At 38.1% G+C, this 26,507-nt stretch overlaps 1 protein-coding gene across 10 annotated transcripts in view; it reads right to left on the bottom strand.

Annotated features, from left to right (window-relative positions):
- Nucleotides 1-26,507, bottom strand: part of syne1b (spectrin repeat containing, nuclear envelope 1b) — a 119,820-nt gene that overhangs the window by 28,239 nt on the left and 65,074 nt on the right. For 9 of the 10 annotated variants that reach the window (XM_082143165.1, XM_082143171.1, XM_082143163.1 and 6 more), the window contains 46 exons: nt 26,320-26,487; nt 25,869-26,045; nt 25,634-25,780; nt 25,149-25,274; nt 24,879-25,055; nt 24,153-24,418; nt 21,882-24,042; nt 21,097-21,434; nt 20,820-20,964; nt 20,493-20,711; nt 19,995-20,263; nt 19,441-19,606; nt 18,984-19,139; nt 18,683-18,835; nt 18,384-18,566; nt 18,119-18,256; nt 17,822-18,007; nt 17,621-17,743; nt 17,069-17,251; nt 16,220-16,363; nt 15,140-15,328; nt 14,416-14,556; nt 14,113-14,232; nt 13,869-14,030; nt 13,547-13,741; nt 12,949-13,113; nt 11,107-11,298; nt 9,848-9,982; nt 9,599-9,699; nt 9,368-9,521; nt 7,779-7,910; nt 7,355-7,504; nt 6,589-6,798; nt 6,402-6,503; nt 5,560-5,679; nt 5,182-5,382; nt 4,916-5,089; nt 3,594-3,725; nt 3,236-3,432; nt 3,010-3,142; nt 2,127-2,309; nt 1,832-1,981; nt 1,448-1,624; nt 582-737; nt 333-488; nt 29-199 (listed from right to left, as the gene is read on the bottom strand). In XM_082143165.1, coding sequence (XP_081999291.1) covers nt 29-199; nt 333-488; nt 582-737; nt 1,448-1,624; nt 1,832-1,981; nt 2,127-2,309; nt 3,010-3,142; nt 3,236-3,432; nt 3,594-3,725; nt 4,916-5,089; nt 5,182-5,382; nt 5,560-5,679; nt 6,402-6,503; nt 6,589-6,798; nt 7,355-7,504; nt 7,779-7,910; nt 9,368-9,521; nt 9,599-9,699; nt 9,848-9,982; nt 11,107-11,298; nt 12,949-13,113; nt 13,547-13,741; nt 13,869-14,030; nt 14,113-14,232; nt 14,416-14,556; nt 15,140-15,328; nt 16,220-16,363; nt 17,069-17,251; nt 17,621-17,743; nt 17,822-18,007; nt 18,119-18,256; nt 18,384-18,566; nt 18,683-18,835; nt 18,984-19,139; nt 19,441-19,606; nt 19,995-20,263; nt 20,493-20,711; nt 20,820-20,964; nt 21,097-21,434; nt 21,882-24,042; nt 24,153-24,418; nt 24,879-25,055; nt 25,149-25,274; nt 25,634-25,780; nt 25,869-26,045; nt 26,320-26,487 — 9,723 coding nt within the window. The remainder of the gene's footprint in view (nt 1-28; nt 200-332; nt 489-581; nt 738-1,447; nt 1,625-1,831; nt 1,982-2,126; nt 2,310-3,009; nt 3,143-3,235; nt 3,433-3,593; nt 3,726-4,915; nt 5,090-5,181; nt 5,383-5,559; nt 5,680-6,401; nt 6,504-6,588; nt 6,799-7,354; nt 7,505-7,778; nt 7,911-9,367; nt 9,522-9,598; nt 9,700-9,847; nt 9,983-11,106; nt 11,299-12,948; nt 13,114-13,546; nt 13,742-13,868; nt 14,031-14,112; nt 14,233-14,415; nt 14,557-15,139; nt 15,329-16,219; nt 16,364-17,068; nt 17,252-17,620; nt 17,744-17,821; nt 18,008-18,118; nt 18,257-18,383; nt 18,567-18,682; nt 18,836-18,983; nt 19,140-19,440; nt 19,607-19,994; nt 20,264-20,492; nt 20,712-20,819; nt 20,965-21,096; nt 21,435-21,881; nt 24,043-24,152; nt 24,419-24,878; nt 25,056-25,148; nt 25,275-25,633; nt 25,781-25,868; nt 26,046-26,319; nt 26,488-26,507) is intronic. The other variant, XM_082143167.1, reaches the window with a different exon arrangement.

The raw sequence follows: 26,507 nt of genomic DNA, 5'->3' as shown, positions 1-26,507 counted from the left end.
GTAATAGACGAACAGGAAGTTGATTTACCTGTAAACTCTCCACCTGCAGCCGTGAAGCCTCCAGAGATCCCGTGAGCAGACGGTAGCGGGACACAGAGTAGCGTCCCTCCGTCAGGTAGCCGTTGATCTCTTCAGACGCTTGTTTGTACTGACTCCACTTGTCCTGGAACGACTTCAGGCTGATCTTGAGCTGCCCGATCTGAGACAAACACACACATAAATACATCAATTAAGTTCTGTTCAAAATCTTAATTTACTTAATTTTAACCAAACTCTAAGGAAACATTAAATTATGGTCTAATTAAAATGAAATACAAATGAAATAAATATACCAGGTGGTCCAGATTGGCCCATGTGTTATTCAGGGCTTGTAGAGACTCCATGACAACAGCACAAGCCTCGTCGGTCTTGTTTTGGACAAGAGCACAGGCTTGATCCTCCACTTTCTCCAGTTCTCTCTCCTTCTCTTTCACCATCTCCTCCATCTCCTGTTACATGTAAGATAAAACAACAAACAATTGGTTTTCCGGTGGTGGGGAAAGCCACCTCACAGAGGTCATGTTGAATAAAATAAGACAAACCTGACAGTCTTTGAGTGCGTTCTGTACGGAGGATAAATTCTCAATCCTGTGTTTTCTCTTGAGTCGGTCCTCCTGAGCGTTCAGCCACGCCTGAAGACCCTGAACTTTACCCTCATATTCAACCCAGGATGCCAACAAGCCTTCCAGATATTGCATCTGAAACAAAAAAAATTAAATGTTACAAATGACACATTTATGCTATTTTACAGTATAACCCTCATATCCCAAACAGTAACTAAAACTGTAGTGTAAATCAGTATATAATCAAAATTTTTATACAGTGGTTCTCAACCAAGGTGTGGTGACTTAAAATGATGTATATTATTATTTATATAATTAATCTAATCATGTATTAAAATAATAATTATCATTATTATATAATTATTAGAATTTCACAATTAATATTAATATTATTATAATTAATAACGAAATAATAATGTATTATAAATTAAGATCAATTATTAATAAATTAATTAAAAAAAGTAAATCATATTTTTTCACCCCTCAATAACTTGTTTTTATTGAAGAACATACAGTTCTTTAGACTTATGGAATAACTAAATGAATGATGGTTATTACAGTATATATAATTATTAATAAATGGTTATTTGGTTATTAGTAAATTATATAACTTAATTAAAATGCTAAAAAAAATCAAGATGTAAACTAAAATCCTATATTTTCACCCCTCAATAACTATTGATTTTATTTAAGAACATACAGTTTAATCAGTGCAAAGCAATGCAAGATTTAAAATGTTTAATCTTAAAATTTCTTAAGTATACAAACTGTAACAAATGTCAGAATGCAATGATCTTCAAAAAGTCAGTCTGAGAAGTGTGTAGAAGTATAATCTGAAGTCTCACTCTCTCTGTGATGTGTGTCTGCAGTATCTGCCAGTGGCAGTTCATGGCACCCAGTTTCTCAGCGAAGTCAGTCTTATCGCTGCGTTTGCTCTCCACATCCGCACCGCTGATCTGGAGCACTGACTGATTCACAAAGTCCACAGTCAGCTGTTTGCAGTTGACGTCCACTCTGAAGCCCTAGAGAAGTAGTGAAAAACAACAGTATGTAAAAACATACTCTCCACACAAATGAGGCTAGTCATTAATAATTAGTCTTCTGACTATTGTCATAAAATCCGGTCTAATGCAGAGCACAAATTCTGAGTATGGGACACCATACTTGGCAACACATGTCACTTCACATTTGATGACTCTAACTGTGGTAAAACTGAAAAATGAAGTCACCTTGTATCGCTGCAGGTACTCCTGGATGACCTTTGACCCAACAGCCCCTTTGAGATTTTCCTCATCCTCTTCTATCACTCTCTCCATCAATGAAATCCAGTTCACAAGCTCAGCGATGGCGTGACAGGATGCCAGCTTATCCATCTGAGACTAAAACAAATCAACAATATATCTTTAAAAGACAATAGACTAAGAAAGACGGGTACTATGAACCTCAGAAACGGAAATTAATCCTATTTGTTGGAGCAGATTAGCCTGTTTAGGAAGCGGCATACGCAGAAGAGCTGGTCTGTACCTGGTGGAGCTTCTCTTGAACAATGGGAATGCGGGCGAGCAGTTCAGACCACTGAGAGTCCAGACGGGTGAGTTCAGACCGCAGAGACACGGTGTCCATCTTCTTCAGTCTCAGCAGCTGGTTTCCCTCGTTCAGCACTGAGGCCTTTAGACTGGAGCGAGTCTCCACCTCCTTACTGAACTCCTGAACACAAGAGAAGACAACACATGGTACATGTCTATTATAGTGTGGTTTTCAGAATTACTTCCATAATGGACATGCAGGGATTTAAATAATTACACAAATAATACATATTTAATTATGAATATTTATTCATTAAAGCTTCTATTGAAACTATTTTATCATTGGCAAAAACATTAAATTGTGAATATTATTATATAAAAAAAAATTATAAGATAATATTATTATAAATATGGCCCAAGATGCTGGGTTAGGCTCCAACAGGACAAGCGGTTTGAAGAATGAATAAATGCGTTTAGATTGTGGATGGATAAATTGGCGTTTGGATAAATGGAAAGATTGGTGGTTGGATGGAGGATGAATAAATAAATGAACAATTAAATAAATAGGCTCCAGCATCCCCACAACCGTACACAGGACAAGTGTTAAAAAAATAAATAATAATAATAATAATAATAATAATAAAAGTAATAAATAAAAAAAATTAATTTAATTAAAAAAAAAAAAATATATATATATATATATATATATAAAAACAAACAAAAAAAATTATAAAAAAATAAAAATAAATTAGCAGCAGCATTCTGATCATCAGCAATGTGTGTGCCAGTATGGTTCTTCTGCTGAAACTGGTTGACCAAATGCATCAACATCCCAAACACATCCCATGTTTGTTATTTATAAACATTTAAGACTAACTAACCAGAAAAGCCGATAGCTGGTCTTTAACAGTCTCCAGTTCCTGAGGACCAGCAACAGTCTGTGTGTTCCAGAACTCCAAGCGTTCCAGAGCTTCCTGTAGCCAGCGACTCAGTTCAACAGACTCATGCTTATACCTGTGACAAATAACAAGCACATATCACCATGAAGATTATGGAATAAAATCAATAAAACAATGAATTTCAGTCTAAAACTCTAAAACCCCTGACCTGGTTGAGTGCTTCAGGATGGATTCCAGGTTGTGTAGCTCTTTGTTAATCTTGGTGGAGTTGTTGAGCCAGTGTTCGCCCAAAAGAGTGAGCTGGTTCTCCAGGCTGGAGCAGCTCACATCTGACAGAAGATGCTTCCCTTCCTCCAGCACCTGATGCAGCTTGTTTTGGTTCTCCATCAGACTCGCCCTCAGAGCCTTAGGTGAAGATCATGGAAGGTCAATTTGGGAAGTTGATCACATACAGTAAGTCTGGTATTATTAGAATATCTATCCTAATACACTAATCATACCCATGTTGGCAAGTTACTCCAGATATCTCATTTTAACATGCCTGAAGATTCACTTTTCTTATGTACCTGATAGAGCTCTATTCTTTCCTTCAGTCTCTCCTCTGTCTCCTCCACCAGGCCGACCCTCGGCAGACTGCCCTCCACAGCCTCTAGCAAACGGTACAGGGTCTGATAGTCCAAAACTAGACGACTCCATGTCTGATAAAGACACAAACATACAAACAGATAAGTATGTAGGAAACAGTTGCATAATATAAATGCTACTATGCATATATTTATAAATATTTGGGATGTGCCCAAAGCCGCATACTATGTTTTGAAAGGAAATTACACATTTCACTTTTCCTATTCACACGAATCATTTAATATATAATATCAACAGATATTTGTAAATGACATTAAGGATCTGTTGCGCACCAATCCTCAGATCATCCTGTCAGTCATCTCTCCGTAATATCTTCACGTGATAAATGAAACGGCATGATGAACTGCAATGTAACCGACTACCGCAGCAAGCCTAACCATGTCCCTTCAGAGGCTCCATAGAATGCATTATTTACTTTTATTCATTTTCTGTGCCTTTCTGAATTCAGATTTAGGCTTCGGGCACATCCCTAATGTGTATATGTGTGTATATATATATGAAGAGTTCAGATGCAAAAACCTCTAAGTGCCATCTGAAATTTTCTTCTAGAATGATAATTTTTATCAAGCTTCAATAATTTCACTTAAATGACAATTAATTGGTAAACTTCATTGCCATTTAAGGGAAATTACTGAACTTAAATATACGAGCTTGATAAAAATGATCATTCTAGAAGAAACTTTCAGATGGCACTTAGAGGCTTTTGCATCTGAACTCTTCATATGTTTATATATATATATATATATATATATATATATATATATATATATATATATATATATATATATATATATATATACACACATATTCAAAAGTTTGTGGATGGTAAGAAGTCTCTTATGTTCACCTAAACAGTAAAAAACTGTAATACTGTGAAATATGATTACAATTAAAAAAATTCTGTTATCATTTAAATATATATTAAAAATGCATATTCCAGTGATGGCAAGGCTGAATTTTCAGCATCTGTATTTTCAGTGTCACATGATCCGGCAGAAATCTAATATGCTGATTTGCTGCTCAATAGTCATTCAACACAAATGTTGAAAACAATTGTGCTGCTTCATATTTTTTGTGGAAACTGTGCAACATTTTTGGGTGAATAGAACATTTATTTTAAATAGAAATCTTTTGTAACATTATAAATGTCTGTAAATGTTGACTTTTTAAAAAAACCTTACTGAAACCCCAAACTTTTGAACAATAGTGTGTATATATATATACCGAATAAAAATCATGTTACCTCTGAGATGCACTCCAGCTCAACTCCTTTTTTGTGCGCTTGCTTGAGCACATCCTGAGCGCGAGCTAGCGTCTCCTCCAGAGTCTGACGCTCACGTGGCAAAACAAAGGCACTAATTTTCTTGTAGAATGTCTCAGTGAGGACCATGTGCCACTCCAAGCCTTGGAAAAATTCCTGGAAATGAAGCATTTAGGGACACAAGTTGAAGTAAGGTTATATACATATTTTTCACGCACACACAAGACGTGTTTAGGAGTTTGGTGTACCTTGTGTTTGTCTAGAAGGCTGTGCACGTCCTCTACTGAGCTGGCAATCATCTTCTGGTCAGCGGTCATCTTATCCTGGGCCGTGTCCACCAGATCAATAAGATCTTGCAGAACTCGTTCATACTGATTCTTCAGTGCCACATTCTGATTCAGCCCGCTCCGTCGAGAGCCCACCGTCATCACCAGCTCCTCATAAGCATCCTGTCCAGCACACACATGGACAACTTTGAGAAGATCCAGGTATTTCAGGTCTTAACCATTATATTTTAGGACTATATTGTCTGTTTCTTTTTTTTATAATAATATAGTGCACAAAAGTGAATGTAAGAATAAAAGTGTTTATTTTGCCCATGTTGATGCCAATGATTGGTCGTGTACCTGTAGCTTCAGCAGCTCATTGGTGGAGAACTGGTCCGGGTGTAGCTCCGCCCCTCTGGCTTTCAGCTCTGTTATTCTGTGCTCAAAGTCTTTCAGCGTCTCTTCTACCTCTGCAATAGTCTGTCAGAACAAAAATGACAAGAGTTTACAGCGATAACCGTGCTACTGTGTTGTTATTGTTAACTAAAACAAACTATTACCAATCATTTTTGTAAATTGAAATAAAGTTGAAATAAAATATAAAAAAATTATGAAAAACTTTAAAATTAGCTCGTTCACCCAAAAATTTAAATTGTGTCATCATTTACTCACTCTCAAGTTGTTCCAAACCTGTATGAATTTCTTTCTTCCGCTGAACACAAAATAAGATTTTTGAGGACTATCATGGGTAACCAAACAGTTGATGGACCCCATTGACTTCAATAGTATTGAAAAAGTACTCTGGAAGTCAATGAGGTCCATCAACTGTTTGGTTACCAACATTTTTCTAAATATCTTTTGTGTTCATCAGAGGAAAGATATTTATGCATGTTTGGAACAACTTAAGGCTGAGTAAATGATGACAGAATTAAAACATTTTGGGTGAACTATGACTTTAATTTGAGGTAATAAAATTACTTCAAAAGTTAATTACTAAAACTGAAAAATATTAAAATAAAACTGAAATTAATTCTAAACAGAATTATTATTTAATTTTTTTAACTAAAAATTGACAACAGCACTTTACAATTCAATATTAATGAATACTATAATGGTATATGAATAATACTAAAATGATACTGATATACAACTAAAATCACTGTTAATCTAATGCATTAATTAATCATCAGAAAATGTCTTACTTCAAGTTGTTTAGTTGTTGTGTGGTCAAGAACTCCTGCCATTTTCTGGATAACCTGGAACTTGCTTTCACTAATCGCTGTAAAGAGATGCTGCAACTCCGTCTGAAAAGAAACAGGAATTGAGATGATGTTGCAGCGTTGCTTTCATGTACAGAACTGAATGGTGCCCATCAGGCCTGATTCCCACCTGGAAAGCCGTGAGCTCCCGCATTCTGCTCCGCATGGTGTCACAGCGGCGGTCCAGAGCTGAGTCCAGGGCTCCCAGGCGTCGCGTCAGACAGTCCAGAGTGTCCTTCATCAGGGTCTGCTCTTCCTCAGAGAGACCCACAGAGCTGGCGATCAGGCCCTGGCTGTGGCTGGCCACCCCGGTCACCTCCGTCACTTCTTTTCCCAATGTCTGCGGGGCAACCAAAAAATATAGATAAGATATTTATAAATGTGTTTCAGTTAATTCTACAGCTCTATCTACAGGTATAGTTTTACTTTTCACAGTTGGCAGTGTTGTTAAAAAACCTAAATGATTTCTGAAGGATCATGTGACACTGAAAACTGTAGTAATGAAGCTGAAAATTCACCTTTGCATCACAGGAATAAATTACATTTTAAAATATATTCAAATAGAAAACAGTTATTTTAAATTGTAATAATATTTCGCAATATTACAGTTTTTTTGTTGTTGTTTTTAATATAAATATAAACTAATATAAAACATAAATGTTCTTTAATAATACAATTTAAATTGAAGTTTCTCAGGCTTAAATAATTGTCCAAAGTCATATATATATATATATATATATATACTGTATATATATGAGGATATATAATATTTTATTGTTTAGTGTAAAATGTCTTTTATATAAAACAAACATCCGGAGAACTGAATGTGGGCAAATATGATGTCTCAGATAGGAATCAGAAATTAGCTAGCAAAATTTGCCGCTCAAAGTTTAGACCTCATAATTGGACAGTTGTGTCTCAGCGTTCTCCGTCAGCAGCGCAGGGCCAGAAAACAGTGTGTTCTCCACATCATCCACCCAAGAGGAAGAGGCTGTGACTGCTGAATAAAGCTGCTGCTCCATCAGAATGACCTCGCGCTCTGTGGCCTGTAGAAACAATAACACATTATACACTGTTTAGGACACCTACATATATGTTGATATGATAAGCTGTCAAGTTAAGTAATAGGTTGTGCATTATAGTGATTTACCATGGTTAAGTGGTGTAAACATTCATAACAAGTACTACAGTTCTTTTAGCTTAAGTGTAGGCGGTTAAGGAACTAGGTGCATTAATACAATTCAATTCAATACTCAATTGTTGTGTCGTCACAAATGCATGCATCAAAGCACCAGAAGTGTTTTATATAAATGTGTCTACCTGAGGAGTCATTTCCTTTATTGTCTGACTGAATCCATTGTGCAGGGACATCAGGCTGGACTTGTCCTGGACGTGAGTCTCTCTCTTATAAACCGGGGAGGCAGTCTTCACACAAGCAGTTCTGGAGTAAAACTGTTAGAAAATATTAAACACTTACGAAACAATCCACCAACAGAGAGGGTTTCCGAGTATTACAACTGTGCCACAGTTATGCAAGATCTTTTGCATTCCCTGAAGGCAGCCAGGCCACAAAAAGAATAGGGCTAAAGTTTAAAGTAAAATGATAGTTGAGAACCCAAATGCAGAAAAAGGGAAAGAGAGACTGATATTATGCAACATAGATTGATACAAATATTTATGGGATGAAAGCCAAGGTCATAGTCAACTAATCAAATGTATGCCTTAAATGCAATGTAAGTTGCTTTGGATAAAAGCATCTGCCAATTGCATTAATTTAAATGTATACTCACTGTATACAAGTATACATTGTAAATGTATAGTTGTTAGGGGTGGGGGGAAAAAAAATAGATGCATCACGATTCTCTCTCCAATGATTCAGGATTGATTCTGAGAATAGTTTTTAACCGCGGAGTGTGCTTTGGAAACACCCGTATTCTGCTTGTTTCCAATTCCTCACACACACACACACACACACACACACACGCACACACACAAACCTTACATAAAATAATCTTTCATAAAGTTCGGAAAGGTTGAAGCGAATTACAAGGGCATTCTCGGACATTCATTTCAAAAGAGATCTGTGCATTAGTGTGAATGCAGCTTATTAGATCCCCCTCTGTCTATGATGTCATCAGTAATAATCACGCCCGACGAAGACCCTTTGGGTCGAAACGTTGTTCATTTGAATAAATCCTTGTGTGTGCCGATTCTTGTTTATTTTGAGTTTGATGCTTCATTTGATCGAGCACCTGCCAAAAGTTTTTGGATGTGCACACAATTTCTTTTTGAAATCAGTAATAATCAAACAACAATAAAGCTGAGAAAGAGTAAGATCACTCACTGCTCTTGAATGGAAAACGTTCAGATACTCTGCTGAAAGCATTCTTTGTTAATTGCTTGTAATATTTTATGCTTTGTTCCTCTTTATTATTTAGGCTACTACTTGCTTTTATGTTTTGAAGCTTTATTAGCTTATATATTTAAAATTCTTTATATACAATTGTTTAATTACATTTTTTAATTTGTAATTATTTTGAAAAGTACTTATCATTACATATTATGTAATTAAATCAATAGAAAAGATTTTGAGATTTTCAAGTTGTAAACTAATTAATAAGAAAAAAAAAGCAGATCAAGATTCATCTTGGGATCGGATCGGATCTTGACGTGCCTAAAGATTCCCACCCCTAATAGCTGTATACTCATTAATTGAGAGACTGCATTGAATATATGCACTTTCATAAATGCATTTTTCACACTTTATAGCTAATCAGGTAATCTGCAAAAAAGTTGAAAGGTGATTAAAAATTGCTGACCTAAAATATGCAGTTTAATCTCAAATATTAATGTTTTGGTCAACTACTCTACATTTGAGCCATGTGGATACTGTAAAGAAATCAGTGTACCGGTTGTTTGCTGTCTTGCTCCAGGGTGTTCATGAGGAGCTGTAGTTTAGTGACCATGTCTTTTTTCAGACTTTCCCATCTCTTTCTCCTCTGCTTTTTCACGGCCTGACTGTCTCCCTCCAGCTCTATATCAGGGGACAGGGTCTCCGTCGCACTGCAAAAGATTTGTAAAGAGAGAGTCAGTAAAGGTTTGAGGTCAAAATGAAAGAGAGAAATGCAGGTTAATGGTACCTGGCTCTGACAGGTGATGCTTGTTGGGTGAGTATTTCCTCTCCGCGACTTGCTACAGATTTCAACAGCTTCTTTTGCTCTGCAAGTTGCTCTTCAAGCTCCTGAATGAACATAATATATTATCGTTCCTCATTTAGTAGATGCTTTCTTATTTAAAACACCTTACTACAGATTCAGTCCCACTGGGGGACACAATGTTGATAGTTCTAAATATTTTGATCACTCTTCTTCTTGTGAAATGTTATGTACCTTCTGTTTCTGGAGGGTGTCCTGGTGCTGTAGGCTGCGTGTGGAGCGGGCCTGGGCCAGCCAGTCCTGCATGTTTGGACTCTGGGACAGACTGGAGTCTGATTCACTGGAGTCTGACGGTTCCTGAAGGGAATCCTGCGGGAGAGGGACAATGCAAACATGAGTACATACAGCGGATTAATAGTCTTGAATACCGTAAATTCCTTGTTGAATTACACTATCAAAAGATCATACAATCATGAATCAAATCATCAGTCATCATTCACATATTCGGCAATATTCTTGTGAATAGCAGCAGGAAAAGAGGAAGCCATGCATGAGATTGCGGTATTCAGACCCAGAACCCAGTGCTGCTGAAAAAAAAAAACCTATGATGTAATATATCATTATTACACATGATGTTTGAAGGCCTTTCAACTCCTCCCAAATTAATGTCGCCTGCAGGACATAAAAGACACAACTTTTAGAGAATCTCACAAAAAGTGGGTCAAATTTTACTCAGAAAGAAATTATCAAAAATGATATTCAAATTTATTATAAAACATCTATTTTATTTTAATAAAACCTATTATTTGATTTTAATATTTAATGTAATTTTATTATAATAAAACCTTTATTATAATAAAATACTTTACAATAAGGTTTTATTGGTTAACATAATAATGAACTGCATTTCTGCAGCATTTATTATCCTTTGTTAATGTTAATTTCAAGATTTACTAATACATTGTTAAAATAAAAAGTTGCATTTCTTAACATTAGTTGAAACAATTAACTTTTGTATATTTTATTAACTAATGTTAGCAAAGATTAACAAATACAGTAACAAATGCATTGCTCATGGTTAGTTCATACATTAACTAATGTTAACTACATTAATAATGGTTTTGTTTCATTCCTCACGGTCAGAGATGGTGTTAATAGTGGATAAAATATTTTATTATAATAATAATAATAATTATTATTATTATTATTTTATGAAAGATGCTATATACAAATAAAATGTATTACTATTATTATTATTATTACTATTATGTACCATTTTAATGTTTTTGCCATGGAACTTGAAGGAATTTGGAGCACCATTTAATACAATGATATTTAGTAAATACATAAGGAAATCATTCAGTATCATGACATATAAATCAAAGCAATATAGCGCTAACATCCCGCCTGAGTACTCTTTTAGGGTTTTTCAAATGAACCTGTAGAACAAACATGTCTAAGTTTCCAGCCTTGATTCAGAGGTCCAGTCTCACCTGAATGTTGATCTGCTTGTCTTGCAGCATCCTCTGTAGCTCTAGCAGGCTGCCTTTCAGCGTACGCAACTTCCCGGAGAGCTGCTCCGTGTCCTCCCTGTTCTCCGGTCGGCCCTCCAGCAGAAGATTCTCGCTGTGTCTGGAGAGCTCGGAGAGAGCCAGCACCTTCTCCTCGATTTCCAGCAGCATGTTCTGCAGGAGCAACAGAAGAGAGGCCAGCTCAAACATGGTTCTGCAGCTCTCATCCCAGGACCTTACCAAACACCTACAGCGCTGTACATTATCCGTAATCCCTCACGTGCCATGCTCACAGTAAACATGCATTCTTGAGGATAACAACAAGAATGTATGAAAGTACTTCAAATGATATCCCAAATTCACTTGAAAATTGTCTACACAGTGCATATGCTACTAAATAAATTCAAGGTGTTCCGCTTTGGGACATCTGCCAGTTATGTACAAAGACGAAGCCCCACCCCTTTCACCACTAATGCTGCAGTCACCCTCATGAATATGCAATTAGAGGTGGAACAGACTTCAAGTGAGCACCAATCCTCTCACAGGAATCCTCTAATATCCTCAAAGCCAACTGTGAACAGTGTTACGCTGAGACATTTGCATAATCTGATTATGGGTCGTGCCACAGACGCTTAAGAATCAATCCATCTGAATGCTCAGAGGTCTTTTAATACTGCCGTTTACGGATAACAAAGTATCCTGTTCTCTGAGAGGAATTAACAAAAACTCATTTGTTTAAAAACAACAAAGCAGGCCTTAATGTCGATAGTTAATAAGTCAAATCAAGTCAGGTCAAGTCACCTTCATTTATTTAGCGCTTTTAACAATATAGACGGTTTCAAAGCAGCTTTGCAGTAATAATAGGAAATTAAAGTAACAGAGATTGTTTTGTCTTTACAGCAGCTCTAGGATAAAGTTATTGTCCAGCTAAAGTTAGTTTTTGATTGATTCACCATTGCAAAGATTATTAGTAGTGCTGGGCAAAGATTAATCGTGATTAATCGCATCCAAAATAAAAGTTTGTGTTTGCATAATATATGTGTGTGTACTGTGTATAATTATTTTGTATATATAAATTCACACATATGCATGTATTTATTTAAGAAATATTTGCATGTATATACTGTATATACATTTATACATAATTTATATTATATATAAATATAAATAATTTATATATATAAATAAATAAAAATCTTAAATATATACATGCATATGTGTGTATTTATATATACAAAATAATTATACACAGTACACACACATATATTATGCAAACACAAACTTTTATTTTGGATGCGATTAATCGCGATTAATCTTTGCCCAGCACTAATTATTAGTTATTAACTTAGGGGCCGCTTACACGACACTGTTTTAACTGAAAACAGAAAACTTTTAATGTGTTCTGACCGTTCATTTGCACGACAACAGTGTTTGGTGACTCGAGACATTTTAAAAAAAAAGTTATCATCTCCGTGTAAACTTAAAAAACGTGAATCTGTGAAAGCGGTGACGGCGTGCAGTGCACATGCATATTATGTGTTTAGTCTATCGCTATGCGCATTTGAATATATATGTGCGAAGGTGCGTAGTCTTTCTTTACAAATTGACATTGCCAAATTACTTGTCTGGTCTACATAATACAGAATGTTTTGTCGTTTCCGCGTGCGAACTGGAATCATTCTGATAATGTTTTATCTGTACAGAGGTAAAGGGAAGGTGGCATTCACAGGGGAACACAAAATAATGCATTTTCTTTTTTCGATTAAACAGTAAATCATAAATAATTTTAATATTTTAGTAATCAGCAGTAGAGGGCGCTCTAACCTGACAGTCTCTGAGTTGCTCTTCCATGTCTTCCGAGTCCTGAGAGCAGGAAGTGATGTTACCACGAGTGCTCCGCAGCCATTGGTCCAGCTGGTCTGCCTGGTTCAGGTAGCTCTGTAAAGCCTGCGCCTGTTGCTGCTTTTCCACTCGTTCACTCTGTCGCTCCTATACACATCACCATAAACATCTATGAATATCTACTGAGCATCTGTCAGGACTCCCGGCTGATCAGCCGGGTCTGTCTTTTTGTGTTTTGTGGTTGCTGTTTATTATGTTCGCCATGTGCTCCTTTATTTGTCATGTCTTTACCCCACCCCCTCGTTTTCTTTGCATTAGTCTATGCTTCACCTGTTGCCATCACAGGTGGCAATTATTTACATTTCAAAATTTTTAAATAGAGAAAGATTATTTCAATCGTAATCATATTTCACAATATTACTGTTTTACTGTTTTTTTGATGTTCACCAGCCTTGGTAAAAAACGGTTTCTTGCAAAAACATTAAAAAAAAATCTTAGCAACCCAAACTTCTGACCACTTAAATAGCTTTTATAATATTTTACATTATATATATATATATATATATATATATAGGTATACCTCAAGAAGTTGGCGTTTTCCGGAAGCCTTCATGTGTATGGTGGCCATCCTCTCCGCCAGTACAGTGAGTGTGGACTGCATGGCCAATTGATCCGAAGAGTCCGAGTCCACGACATCAGACATCAGCTCTTCTGTGAAGCTGGACTGAAGCCCATCTATATCATCCTGCAGTCTGACGATTTCCTCCATCTGATTCTGGAGGAATATGGCAGTGTGACGGTTTTTTTTTGTTCTGCATCCATATTCTTATAAAGCTCCTATATAGCTGGAGCAAAGGCAACGGAGAAAATCCTTCAGAACTTCAATTCTACAATTGGCTCACCTGATATAGGACCATTTGTCTGTCAGGACTGAGATCATGCATAGGGGGCTCGTTTAATCTGGTCTCGATGGACTCCATCTTAGTAGAGATGGACTGTACAGATCCCTGATAGCGCTGTTGCTTCTCAAGAGCCTCGTAGAGCGTCTTCTGCTTTTCACTTATCTGCAAAACACGAAGATAATCACAACTCAAAGACCAGATTTTATTTTTGCATCTGACTGTTGAACACAAAAGACCAACGTACCACATTTTTCAGGGTCTCCCACGAGCGCTGAAGATCATCTAAACTGGCTACCGACTCCAGCGTGGGATTGTACAGCTCCTGGAGGGGAGCTCTGGTGAGAGTGGCTCTTCCCATAGACATCTACATTTAGGACAGTTCAAGAGAAAACAATGCAAAATAAAATACATCATGTTAATGTGCTACAAAAGTCACTGCACTGCTGTCCGTCAAAGATTAAGGTGAAACTGATAATTGCAAAAAGGCAGGGAAAAGTCTGCGAGAAATAAGATCAAGCACCAAAAGCTTTGACATTACTGCTAATACCTTGCTAATGGCTGCTTCAGTGTTAGTGACAGGAGAGGGAGATCGACAGAAAGCAGGAGAGCAGATCTCACTGCTGGTGCCCTCCTCCCCAGACTCCTCTGTCACAGGAGACAGGAGAGACTGACAGCGACCAGCCGACATCTGACAGCATCACAATCAGAGAGAGTCACAGAGCAGAAGATATTAGTCAGTCAGTTCACAGAGCTTTAACGTTAAGTGATTATGACATGCAAAGATCGCTGAGAGATGAGAAAATAAAGACCGTTCAGGTAAGAGTTTGTACTTTAAGAGTTTTTAAGAGTTTTTAGAGTAAAAAAAAATCTTAAGTGGTTTTCGTGCAAAAATATCTAAATAAGTTACATTTACATTTAATAACTATATTTTTAAAAGCAAAAGTGTGTAAAATAATGCATGCTTTGTTTTCAAGGAATATATTCACAGAATGTTTTCTTCTTAGATTAGGCCTAAATTTGGTTAGATTTATGCTTAAAACAAGAAATGCTAAAAATGTAAGACATTTATGGTTTTATGTGTATATATATATATATATATATACATATATACATATATACACATTAAATATTATCAAAAATGGCTTTTGTAGTTGCACACAATTATTTAGAACACAAGAACAAATAGCAATCACTTTTTGAGACATTTACTACTCTAGCTTGTTTGCTTATCCCACGATTATACTGGCGCGCCCACGTTCAGAATAACGTACCGAGACTTGTGACTGGGTCTTTCTTTTAATAGCATCACCGTCCAGTTCCTCCAGACTCTCGTTCAAACCCTCTGCATCACTCACTGTCAGGAGAGTGGTGGCGTGTTTAGCTTTCACAGTCAGCATCTTACACTTAGAGTTCAGAGATGCAATCTGCTCCTGGTAGCCCTTAATTTTCTGGGCCAGTTCCTGTTTAGATAAAAATAAACACAGAAGATATGACAAAAGATGTTATTTAGCTGCAGTTTAGGTTAATGCAAGAAACAGGAAAGATCGGTATGGCTAACCACAAAAGTTACATTTAGTCAACAAAAATGAGATTTGAGGACAGTAGCTATGTTTCCATCCAAAGTCGTGAATTTAACTTGTATGCAAAACTTTAATATATAATACCGGTAAAGCAACGTTTCCACCCCATGTGTTCAAGAGAACTAAATCATCACTTCCTGGGAAATTGGCGTAAAATATCTTTAATATAAATGAAAGTTGCTACAGTTTCTCTTTTTTCATCATAACTGACTGATAAACGCAACAAATGCGGTTATGTTATCTTGCTTTCCAAGTTTATTCGCTTATCTTCTTATCGGATTAAAAAATAATACTCCTAAATTGGCCGCATACATTTTTTATGTGCATTTTTAGAATTTATGCACATCTTGGCATTTCCATCCAGGTTTTTTTAAGCTAAAATAAAAATAGGTGAATGGAAACATAGCTAGAGTGGCATCACTGAGGTGAATATACATGGCACCTCATCAATGTTGCTATTGTTAACTAAAACTATAAAAATATTTTTTGCCAATTGAAATAAAGCTAAAATAAAATAAAATAAAAATATTAGATGAAAAACCTAAACTTAAATGAAAATTAGAAATGTTGCCTTGACTGAAATAAACATAAATTTGTGTAGGTTGAAGTACAACAATTACCAAAACTAAAACTGAAATAAAAATAAAGCTATATATATATAAATTTAAAAGACAAAAACTAAAAATTCTAATTCAAAATATTAATAAACACTATGACAGAAATATTAGTAAATACTATAATAGTATAAATAATACTAAAATATCACTGCACCTCATGATGATTGATTTGTGCCTGCAGCTCTTGGATGTTGCTGGTGTTCACAGGTTGGTCCTGAATGACCCGGTGAGCATCTTCAATCATGGCCTGCAGGTTTCTGACTTCCTGTTCATACTGTTCATACTGCACCACTGCCTCCTAAAACAGATATCATACACATGTATTTTTATATCATGATGAGTCCTACTGGAATTATATTGTTCTTAAATTGGGTTAATTACTACACCCTAACCTTACCCCTTAACTAACCTCTTTCAGACACCTTTGAAATATTTAAATGCAAATTAATACACTATTTAGTTGCTTTACGAAGCTGTTACATCATGTCGACTTAAAGATTTTAGCCTGGTGTTTGTGGGGACATTTAATAGAGCAAAACCTGACCCATTCTAAAAAATAACCCTCTGAATACATCCCAAATGTATAATCCTTTCTTACAGATCATAAAACAAAGACAGCATTTGTGCCTAATAAGCTACAAGCACTCAGGATTCAGGATAATTTATGGTGTGTTCCATATGTACTTGGAAGTCGGAAATTCCGAGTTCTCAGTAGGAACTTTTAACTGGAACACCCCCTCAAGTCTGAGTTCCGACTCGGAAACTCAGAGGAACAGCAACAACCCTGACTTTAGAATCCAAAATATCTGCTCAGCGCATCAACAGTAGTGAAACAGTAGTAGCACTTCTGTTTGTCTGTGTCTCAATAAACTTGTGGTGCATAAAGTACTATCCAACCTATATCTGTGGACATGATTCTCCAGCGTTATCTGTCCAAAACACTGTTTGCATTCCGAAAGAGCAAGCACAACGAATGCTTGCCTGGATGCGTTTTCCGACTTACCTGCAGGATGTTGCACTGCTGGATGGCGGTGTGCTGCAGCTGACTGGCCTCTTGTTGCAGATTCAGAGCAGTGCGACAGATGGACAAACTGGTCACCACTTCCTCAGGGACTCTTAGAGCGCTATGACAGTCCTGCACGTCCTCTACCTGCTGCTTGAAGCTCTCCATGTCTGCCAGCAAACGCTAAAAAATAAAAAAATCCATTCTAAGAACAAAAATTGCTTCCCTTCTTTCCACTCTAAAATACTGTATTTACAGTATGTAACAAAAAAACAGGTTCACAGAAAGCACTCAAAAATGAAGCAGAAGAACTTTTCTGTTACCAGATCTTTAACCATGTAAACTACAGCCAGACACATTTAAGAAAGCATGGGAAAAGAGGAAGAAGGAAAGGATCAAGCTGGATTAAACTAACTACTAAGCCACTGCTCCATAACTAAATTTAAACTTAAAATCAATTTTATTACACATATCTATAATGCAGGTAGGCTGTGCATGGAATAATAGGGCTCAAATAAATGATGTATTCAGGATCAAAGCAGATAAATGTACCTGTCTTTGAGTCAGTTGTTCTTTTAGACTGAGCCGGGCCAGTTCAGGAGACGTGAGAGTGGCTTGAACCTGCTCCAGAGACACATGCAGGGCCTTCACTTCATTCTCAAACCTCTCCATGTCCTAAAAGAAAATACAAAGTCAGTCATGCTGAGTAATAAATATATTTAAATCTGAGGAAGTTGAAAGAGGTGCTCAAACCTTTGCTGCGTCCTGTAGACTCTGCAGTCGTGATCTGATGCCCTGCTCCAGCTCCTCAGTGTGACGGCTCAGTTCTGACACCTGCTGTCCCATGGCCTCCACCTGCAGCGTCTCAGACAGTATCTCCACCTTCTCATGCATGGCCTCCATGTCACCATGGAGCTCACGCGACTCGCGCAGAACAGACTGCCGGGTCAAAAGCAAAGATTATTAATTGTTACAGTAGACAACTGATAACTGCACCAAAATGGACTTAAATGTTATATACACATTTGACTTGTGTGCGTTGAAGTTCACCTGATACATCCTGATCTGTTCTTGCAAGTGAGAGGAGGAGTTCCAAATGATGTTGGCCTTCACCAGGCTCCTGGCTCTGTCTGTCCACTTCACTATGAACTCAAACATCTCGTTGTACTCATCTAAATGTGCATCCGCCTTATGAGAAAAAATGCATCACATCACATACAATGTTTGAAAGAATCTAATACAAGTAATAAATGAGCAAATAACCTGTAGGAAGTAGGTTTCGTTTTAGTTTTTTTGGTAAAACAATGTATCTTACCTTCTTCAACCATATAGTCTTATATTCAGCCAGTCGAAGAGTGTGATGATGGATCTCTCGTAATTTGGCAATTGCATCAGCTAGCTGTGTGGCTATCAGAGGGTTACGGCGACCAAAGTCCTGCACGGCGGCTTCTAGCTCAGCGAGATTTCTTCCGCAGCCGTCAAGTTCATCACAGAGACGCTAGAAATACAGCAAGGAGTTCAAGTACTTTAAAGCCATTCAAGGCAGTGGGCATTTGTTTATAGAAAACACATTAAAATGTTATCAATATAAGGTTATTATGATGCAACACTTACTCTGGCCTCATCTTTGGCCTGGTCAATATCAGTGGCCTTTTCCTTCAGAGTGGTAGAGATGGCCTTCAACTTTTCAGACACATCATGAATTCTGGAGTTGAACTCTTCTTTGATAACTCTGGTCTTCTGGATGTCTCTCTCCTTGGCTTGAACCTTAAGGTATGGATTCATTCATTTATATCTTATATTATGAAGTGTTAGTAAAAAGGGTAAAACTGTTCAAAACATTGGTCTCCTATGATTTAGTAAGAAACTGCCAATTAATACACTATGAAAACAATAAAAAAGGGTAATTATGTACCTGGTCCTCAATGGATCCCAGTGCCAGGGACACTTCAGCCAGCTGCATTGAGATCTCGGATGGTAAAATAGTGAACAGGTCTAAGTATTTACTTTGCTGCTGCTCTGCAAGCTTGTCCACGTTCTGACGATGAGTGATCAGCTCTCCATGCATCACCTGCACAAATTTAAAATACAATTAAGACAGGCAAATTCACTCTGCCATTCTATTTACATGCTACCACTTTAGTATGTATACTGTGAACAATATGAAAATCTTCTATATGCATGCAAAACCAGAAACACTACATTTCTTGTAGTATCAAGAAATACTGCACTGGGTACTGCATCCCACAATGCAATGAGCTCAACTTCACCTAATTAAACATGCAAAATTGTGTCAATAGTGTAGCATACTGAAGTTTGAAAACAAAAAAATAGTGTTGGATACTAAATACTGTTTTAAATTATTTTTTCACCTCCAATTCTTGTGTGAGAATATCCAGATCAGATGTGGGGTTCAGCAGGAGCTCCCTGGAGTCCTGGATCCAGCTCTTGACCAGACTCAGTCCTCTCTCCACACCTTCCCTGTCCGATAATTCCTGCTGGACCCGAGCCTTTCCTGTCCTGGCCTTCTGCAGGAAACTACAAGAGACACAGTTTGTACAAATTAGCATTCAGTCAATAATGCTGGTACAGGCTAATTATCAGCATTGTTCTGTTCAAGCCATTAATTGGAAGCAAAACTACACTGACATTAAACTGGTTAGCAATCAATCACTTTTTACCATTTGCACAAACTACAAATACATTGGTTACTGTAGTAGACAGTTGAATTAATAGTTTAACTAAAATTGTACAAAATATATGTCATCATAATTGGTATTAGCAAATCTTAGTGATGCTTGAAAAAAACTGTGTATTCTTTTCTTTGACAGGTTTTAAAAGTACTAAACAGATTAGCATATTTTGCACTGTACATAATACTATTTTGGTGCTGGATTTCATTTTGGTTTGGAGAAAGATTACACACCTCTCTAACTTATCTTGCACGGCTTTGATCTCCTTCAGACTTGGTAATTGCTCATGATCAGCAGTTGGCACAGACACCTCCACATCATGTAGCAGGCTGAGAGCATACTGTCGTAGGAGAGTTAGAGAAGACTGCTCCCTCTCTAAGTCCTGACCGACCAGCTCGTATTGGTCTAGATGTGACTGCAATGTGGCTTTGGAGGCTTTTTCAGCGGTGCAATCAGGAACACGGCCCTTCAGCTCTTCTGTTACAGCTCTAACCTTCATCATCTGAAAAACAAAGTTGTCTTGTTTAAAAAACTATATAATTATTTGTGACATTAACCTGTTAACCCAAGTGATTGTACCATTAAATTTGATATATATTCAATATACCATTTCAAACCATTTGATTTGTGATTTAAATGTTATTATAACATTTCCTTAATTTGTGTAGGGACAGAGCATCATAAAATGAAATGGGGAGTCCAACAATATTTGGCCACAAGTGAAACTGCACCTTTTCCCTGAAAGTTCTCCATTCATGAGCCGTATCCTCCAGCACCCTCTCTTGGCCTCGTGCTACACTGCGTAACCTGGTCCAGCGCTGCCATACTGTGGTCATGGATCGACTTATAGTGGCTTTACTGGCGTCACTTCCAATCAGCTCTAACTGGGACGCTTGCTCTTCCAGACCAGTCAACTTTTCTTGGAAACTGTTCACCATGGATACTAATGACTGCAGGCCAAAGATAAAGACATTTTGAATTGGTTTATCATTATCATCATGTAGTTGAATAAGTTTATTTTCTCAAGAAAGAGAGTCAATATGGCATACTTAGCTCACCTTATGACTCCTGAGTTTCTCTTCAGCTTCCTGGCCCGTTGCAGCCTTGGCTGTGGAAAACTCTGTTAGCTTCTTCTCTGCCTCATTCATCAGCTCAATGACTGTCTGTCTGGCCTCCTGATATGAATTCCACTGGGCAACACAGCTGAAAAGGTCACATTATGAATACAATAAGTAGTCTTTATTGGCATCAAACTTGGGTCAATTTACAATAACAAACTCTTAATATATCTAAGAGCTCAAATGTTCTGGAAAACTGCTTTGTTCCAAACTGTACCTGTTTAAAATGTCTTGGTGGCACTGCAGCTGGTCTCTGACCTCCACACCTCTCTGCTGTGCAGACTCCACACTAAGTCGAAGCTGCTCTTTGGATGTAGGGTTGACCAGGTTTTCAAGTTGAGGTGGCAACGATTCCAGCTCCTCAAGAACACCCAGGAACTCCTGTTCAGTGGCCATGATATCTTCTTGTTGCCTCAAACACTCCTCGTAGTTCTCCACATCCACCCCGAGACTGGCCTGTTGCAAGAAGCCCACAGCGTCCTCCAGCCACTCACATGCTGTTTGCATTCTGGAGTGGTACTTCTGACACAAGCCAAGAGCTTGCTCTAATGTAATCTATAAGATAAACATTTGGATTCATTAGTTAATAGTAAGCTACACTATTACAAATAAAGGTTTAAAAAGGTTTTATATGCCGTAGAAGGACCATTCCCCCAAGAACCGTTCATGGAACAGTTCTTAAAAGAACCATTTTATCGAAGTGAGAATAACTTTTTCCACTATAAAGAACTTTTTGAACAATGGAAAGGTTCCATGGACATTTAAGGTTCTTCATGGAACCATAAATGTCAATAAAGAACCTTTATTTTTAAGAGTGTAGGGTAACCACTGGTTGACTAAGAAACTCTTGCTGGCTTAGCTTATTAAGAGGCCTGGTAGGCACACCAGAATCCCATGTTGGGGCACAGTATCTAAAACACAACATAATGGTGAAGATTTATGCAAGGTTTTTGTGCTTTAACTAATAGTCTTCGTTGAATTGATGGTTTTAATAGAACTTGCCTGTTTAGAGCTCAGGGCACGTTGAACATCAGCCTCCAGCTTGGCCATCTCTTGTAGACTTGAGTCCACGTGAGCTGGAACGAGCTCATTTGCACTGGTGTACTTCTGCTTCTCTCTGGTGCTAAGAGCCGCCACTATCCTCAGCCTCGACTGCACTTCCTCTTGCATTATCTGTTGCTTCCGGATTTCCTCCTGGACTTTCTCAATCTTGACGTCTACCACCACCTCAGAGCCAAGTTCATCTCTGATTTGCTGGAGCCAAGTTAAGGTCCGATTGACTTCGGTCTCAAAGTCTTTACTCTGCACAAACCTGTTCTCACACTCAACAATTAGTTCTCCAACAGCTGACTGTAATGACTGAAGCTCTTCCTGCCAAGAGGTCACCCGCTGCTTTGAAGCCTCGTGTGCAGCGGTATCCATGTGGGATACCAGGTTATCCATCTGCTCCATGAGTCGAGTGAGGTGAGAGCTGGCACCTTGAAGACTAGCGGCCAGGGAATGATAGTTTTTCAGTCTCTCCTCAGCTGACTGTGTCTCCGCATTGACTTTCACCAGTTGCTCTTTGGTGGCCTTTAGCTCAGAATCAACCTGCATAGCCATGGCTTGATGGTCCTCGAAAGATTCTAGAGTGTCGTCGAGATGTTCTACCCTCTGCTCAATCAATCTTTTGAGTCCGTTGTAAAGGCTAACAAGTTGAGTCATTTCTTCAGGTCTCCAAGGTTGACCAGTGCTTCGAAATCCCTCTTTCTTCTGGTTAAGCTCACTGACGGCTTGTCCGAGATTGGTCAACTCCACTAGGAGGGCTTTATAATCTGCCAGGAGACTGACAACTTCCTCAGTCTTAAGGCTGACAGACTGCGTCCCCAAATTGTAGAACTGTTCCTCAAGCTCTTTAAGTGCTTTGTGGGTGATATCAATAAAGGAGGCATATTCCTGTCGGGCAAGGATAGCTTGCTGTATTTTCTCTTGTTTCTCTTTGGCTAGTCCTAAAATATTATTGTACTGTTGAGGAAGAGCAATCAATTTCTCATCTAAGTAGCAATGGTCGACTTCATTCAGAGTGGGAAGTATTTCTTGACCCGTTCTTTGCACAGTTAGCAGAAGGTTCTCATATTCCATGGCTTGATCCAATATTTGTTGGTATTTTGTAAGTTGCGAGCTTAATTCTGCATCTCCATTCATGAGGTTGATCTCTGGGAAGGTCACAATATCAGCTTGCTTCAACCACTGGCATATCTTCTCGAGATCTACCTTGAAATATTTTCTAGACACCAACACCTTTTCCAGCTCCTGAAGCCTCTGGCTACACTTCTGTAGGGCAACCTCGAAGGTATTCTGCAGCTCTTGGAGCTTGTTTAACATCTCTGATTTCTCTTCTTCAGAGGCATCTTTCATCAAATCCCTACCTTGGGACCACAGGGAGGTCAGCTCACTCTGGTAGGCCCTCAAGCTACTCTGGATGTTCCTGCAGGTCCTCACCTGCTTAGATAGGTCATCGGGAAGAAGGGCTACATAATCCTCTGCTTGTGCTTTCTTCTCGTTCTGTTGGACCCAGGTGATAGCTTGATTCACAGCCAACAGGAACTGGTTTCTCTCAGTGAAGGCTTTGCTAAGGTGTTTCCTACGTTGAGCCACTTTGATGCTCAAGGACTCCACTTCTGCTTGAGTTTCTGAGATAAGCTGCTGCAGTCTTTGCCTTTCATTTAGCCCAAGATGTGCTAAAACCCTATCTGCATCGCTCATGGCCTGGGCCAGCAGAAGCTGCTTGACTTCCAGTTCACTGCATATGGTGAGATGGTCAAAGAGGAAACTCTGTGCTAGCTCAGGGGGAGGACTCATCTTCATGGCTTCGGACAGGGCAGGCTGCTGCTCCTCTGCCCATTCGCGAGCTTCCCTCAAACGGGCCTCAACTTGGCCCATATCTTCAAGGGTCACAATGGAGTCTTGGATCTTTCTCTCAATGAGGCTCTCTAGATGGGCCCATCGTTGCTCAAAGTGACCGATCTGCTCCTTCACCAGCTCTTTGTCATCCAGGTTTAAGTGATACATTACTTTTTGCTTCTGTTCTTTGAGGTCATCAAGTGTGTTTATCTTTTCTTTCAGAACAACTGAGAGCTTCCGAAGAGCCTCCAAATGATTAGATGAACTCTCAGCATCAGTTCTACAAAATCATGAAAGAATAATGTAAGTCTCAAATGACACTTTCAATGTAGCACTAATTAAACGTGTCATACGAATACATTTACACTAAATCCTGAATAATAGGTCTACCTGGCCAGGTTATCCCATTCCTTGGACACCTGTTCAAAGAGGGCTTCCATGGCACTGATGCAGTCATGATACTCTTTAGTCCTTTGCAGATCTTCCTCTCTCTGAGCATGCAGTTTGTTAGCCTGATGACACAGTTCCAGCCATGCATGACTCAATCGACCAATGTCTGTATGCTCAGGAGACTCCTTCCCTTCTGTCAGCTTACTCACAAGCTCTGTCATTTTAGTCAGAGTGCTTTGTCTGCTTTGAAGATGCTGCTCAAATTCCTACAGGCAACATGAGCACAGAGGATAAGACAAGCATAAAAAGAGACAAGATGAGAAATGAAAATGGACTCTTTTACGTTATAAATAAATCTCCCTGGTCTTTTTGTGCCGAATTCATCAGTGCACATTATCCTAAAAATAAAAATGTCTGTTGTCATAATCTGTCATCAAAATCTAATAACTTTCTCCACATTTGAAACATTTAGCTTTTGTTCTTGTTCTGCTGATGCAATCAAGACCAGGGTAGGTAAAAAATAATATTAACCAATAAAATTATATACAACTTTACTAATTTATAACACAAAATTATAACACAACTCGACCCACATTACATTTACCAATATATACAGTATATTCATAATATAGATATAATATAAATTTTTTTTTTTTTTATTACATACGTAACATTTTAAAATATATAGAAACATTACATTAATCAAGATCAGACACATATATTTACTTTGGCTTGATCAAGCATGTTTTGAGCAATCTTGGGCTCCAGCTCCGCAGGTCTCCTGGAGAGACTTTGCAATTGCTGTTCCATGTCCTGGAAAAGTGTCGCGAGTTCCTGTTTTTGCTCTTTAATCTCCCTCCAGCTATCAGACAGCTCTTGAGAAATGGTCATCCTTTCCTCAATCTGTAGAATCGACAATATCAATCATATTATTATTAACTAGATTAACTTTACAACCCAAAGCGACAATAGATAAGTCTGCGTGATCAAACTCACCATTGTTTTGGTTTGCTGTATTTGGGCAGCTGCAGCCCTTACAGACTCATCAGATAAATCACACACTGAACAAACCAGGTCAAGATATGTACTGGCCTGCTCCTGTAGGGCCCTGAAGTGCTTCATCTGTGGAGTAAGTAGTCAAAATGTTACTACATATCACTAAAACATATATGTGCAAAAAAAATAATAACAACAACAAGTGCTGTAAACAATGTCTATGCAATTCCCCTTTTTAATAAAATAATATATATATTTACCTTAATGAAAAGCATTTAAAAAAAAATTATATATATATATTTAAAATTCACATTAGGAATGTTTTTTAGACAAAATAACAGAAAAGACTGAAGTATCGCTTATTTAAATAGTAATAGGCCTATATATTAAATCTGTCTAAATATGTCTTAATATTTTCATACACCTTCTTAGCTGTTTTTTGTAACAGTTAGCACAGAATCACTCTCCTGCTCTGTGGCATCTACCTGTTTCAGAGCCTCCTGAAGGCCATATGGAGTCTGCGTCTGCATCTGGATCTCCTCTTTAACGGTGGACAGCCACGTCTGACACTGCTGCAGGGTGTCCTGATGGCTGACGTGCTTCTGGAGCTCACGGTCAAGACTCTGATACACCTGATGAGCCAAACGTTAAACATTAGACTATGAAATAAATAAGGCGACATTTCTGAGAATGCAATCCTTTATTAGCAGGAGTGCTCACACGCTGAGCCGTGCTGCAGATAGCCGAATAACTGTCTCTGGTTCCCTGCTGGTGTGCCTGGATCTGCTGACTGATCTTGGCCTGCACTTGCTCCGTGCAGCTACTGGTGAGACGTTCGCCTTTGTCCTTCAGGCTGGTTAATCGCTCCTCAAAACCAGCAATCTCCTCCATTATTGCCTGCGAAGAAACAGGCCAAATCAGAAATAGAATTGACAAAAATTAAGCTAAGAAAAGTCAGTAGTTACAAACTAAATATGTTTATGCATATGTATCTAAAAATATAAATATGTGAAAAAAACAGTGAGAGGAAACAGACTATGAAATTGTTTGATTTCTGCATGGATTGTTATTTATTTTTATAGTAGTTTTATGCCTTGCAAGTTGCTGCAAAGCTATTGTTCATGGGATATCTGGAAGATATAAATAATAGCTATAATAACAGTGCACACACCTTGTGTCTGGCTAGCTGTTGTGTGGCCGTCTCTAAATTGCCACTTTGCGTGGAATCAGAAGTGACCAGCCTGCTAGACATCTGTAACAGCCATTTCTCTACTTCTTGTAGTTCACTGTTATAGTCCTCATGCTCTCTGACGCTCTCCGTCAAACTCTGAACATGAACCTACAACATACCAGCAAAAC

Source organism: Leuciscus leuciscus, assembly GCF_965113295.1.
Source record: "Leuciscus leuciscus genome assembly, chromosome: 17".
NCBI classification, from domain to species: Eukaryota; Metazoa; Chordata; class Actinopteri; order Cypriniformes; family Leuciscidae; genus Leuciscus; species Leuciscus leuciscus.
This window is presented reverse-complemented; position numbering and strand designations above follow the sequence as displayed.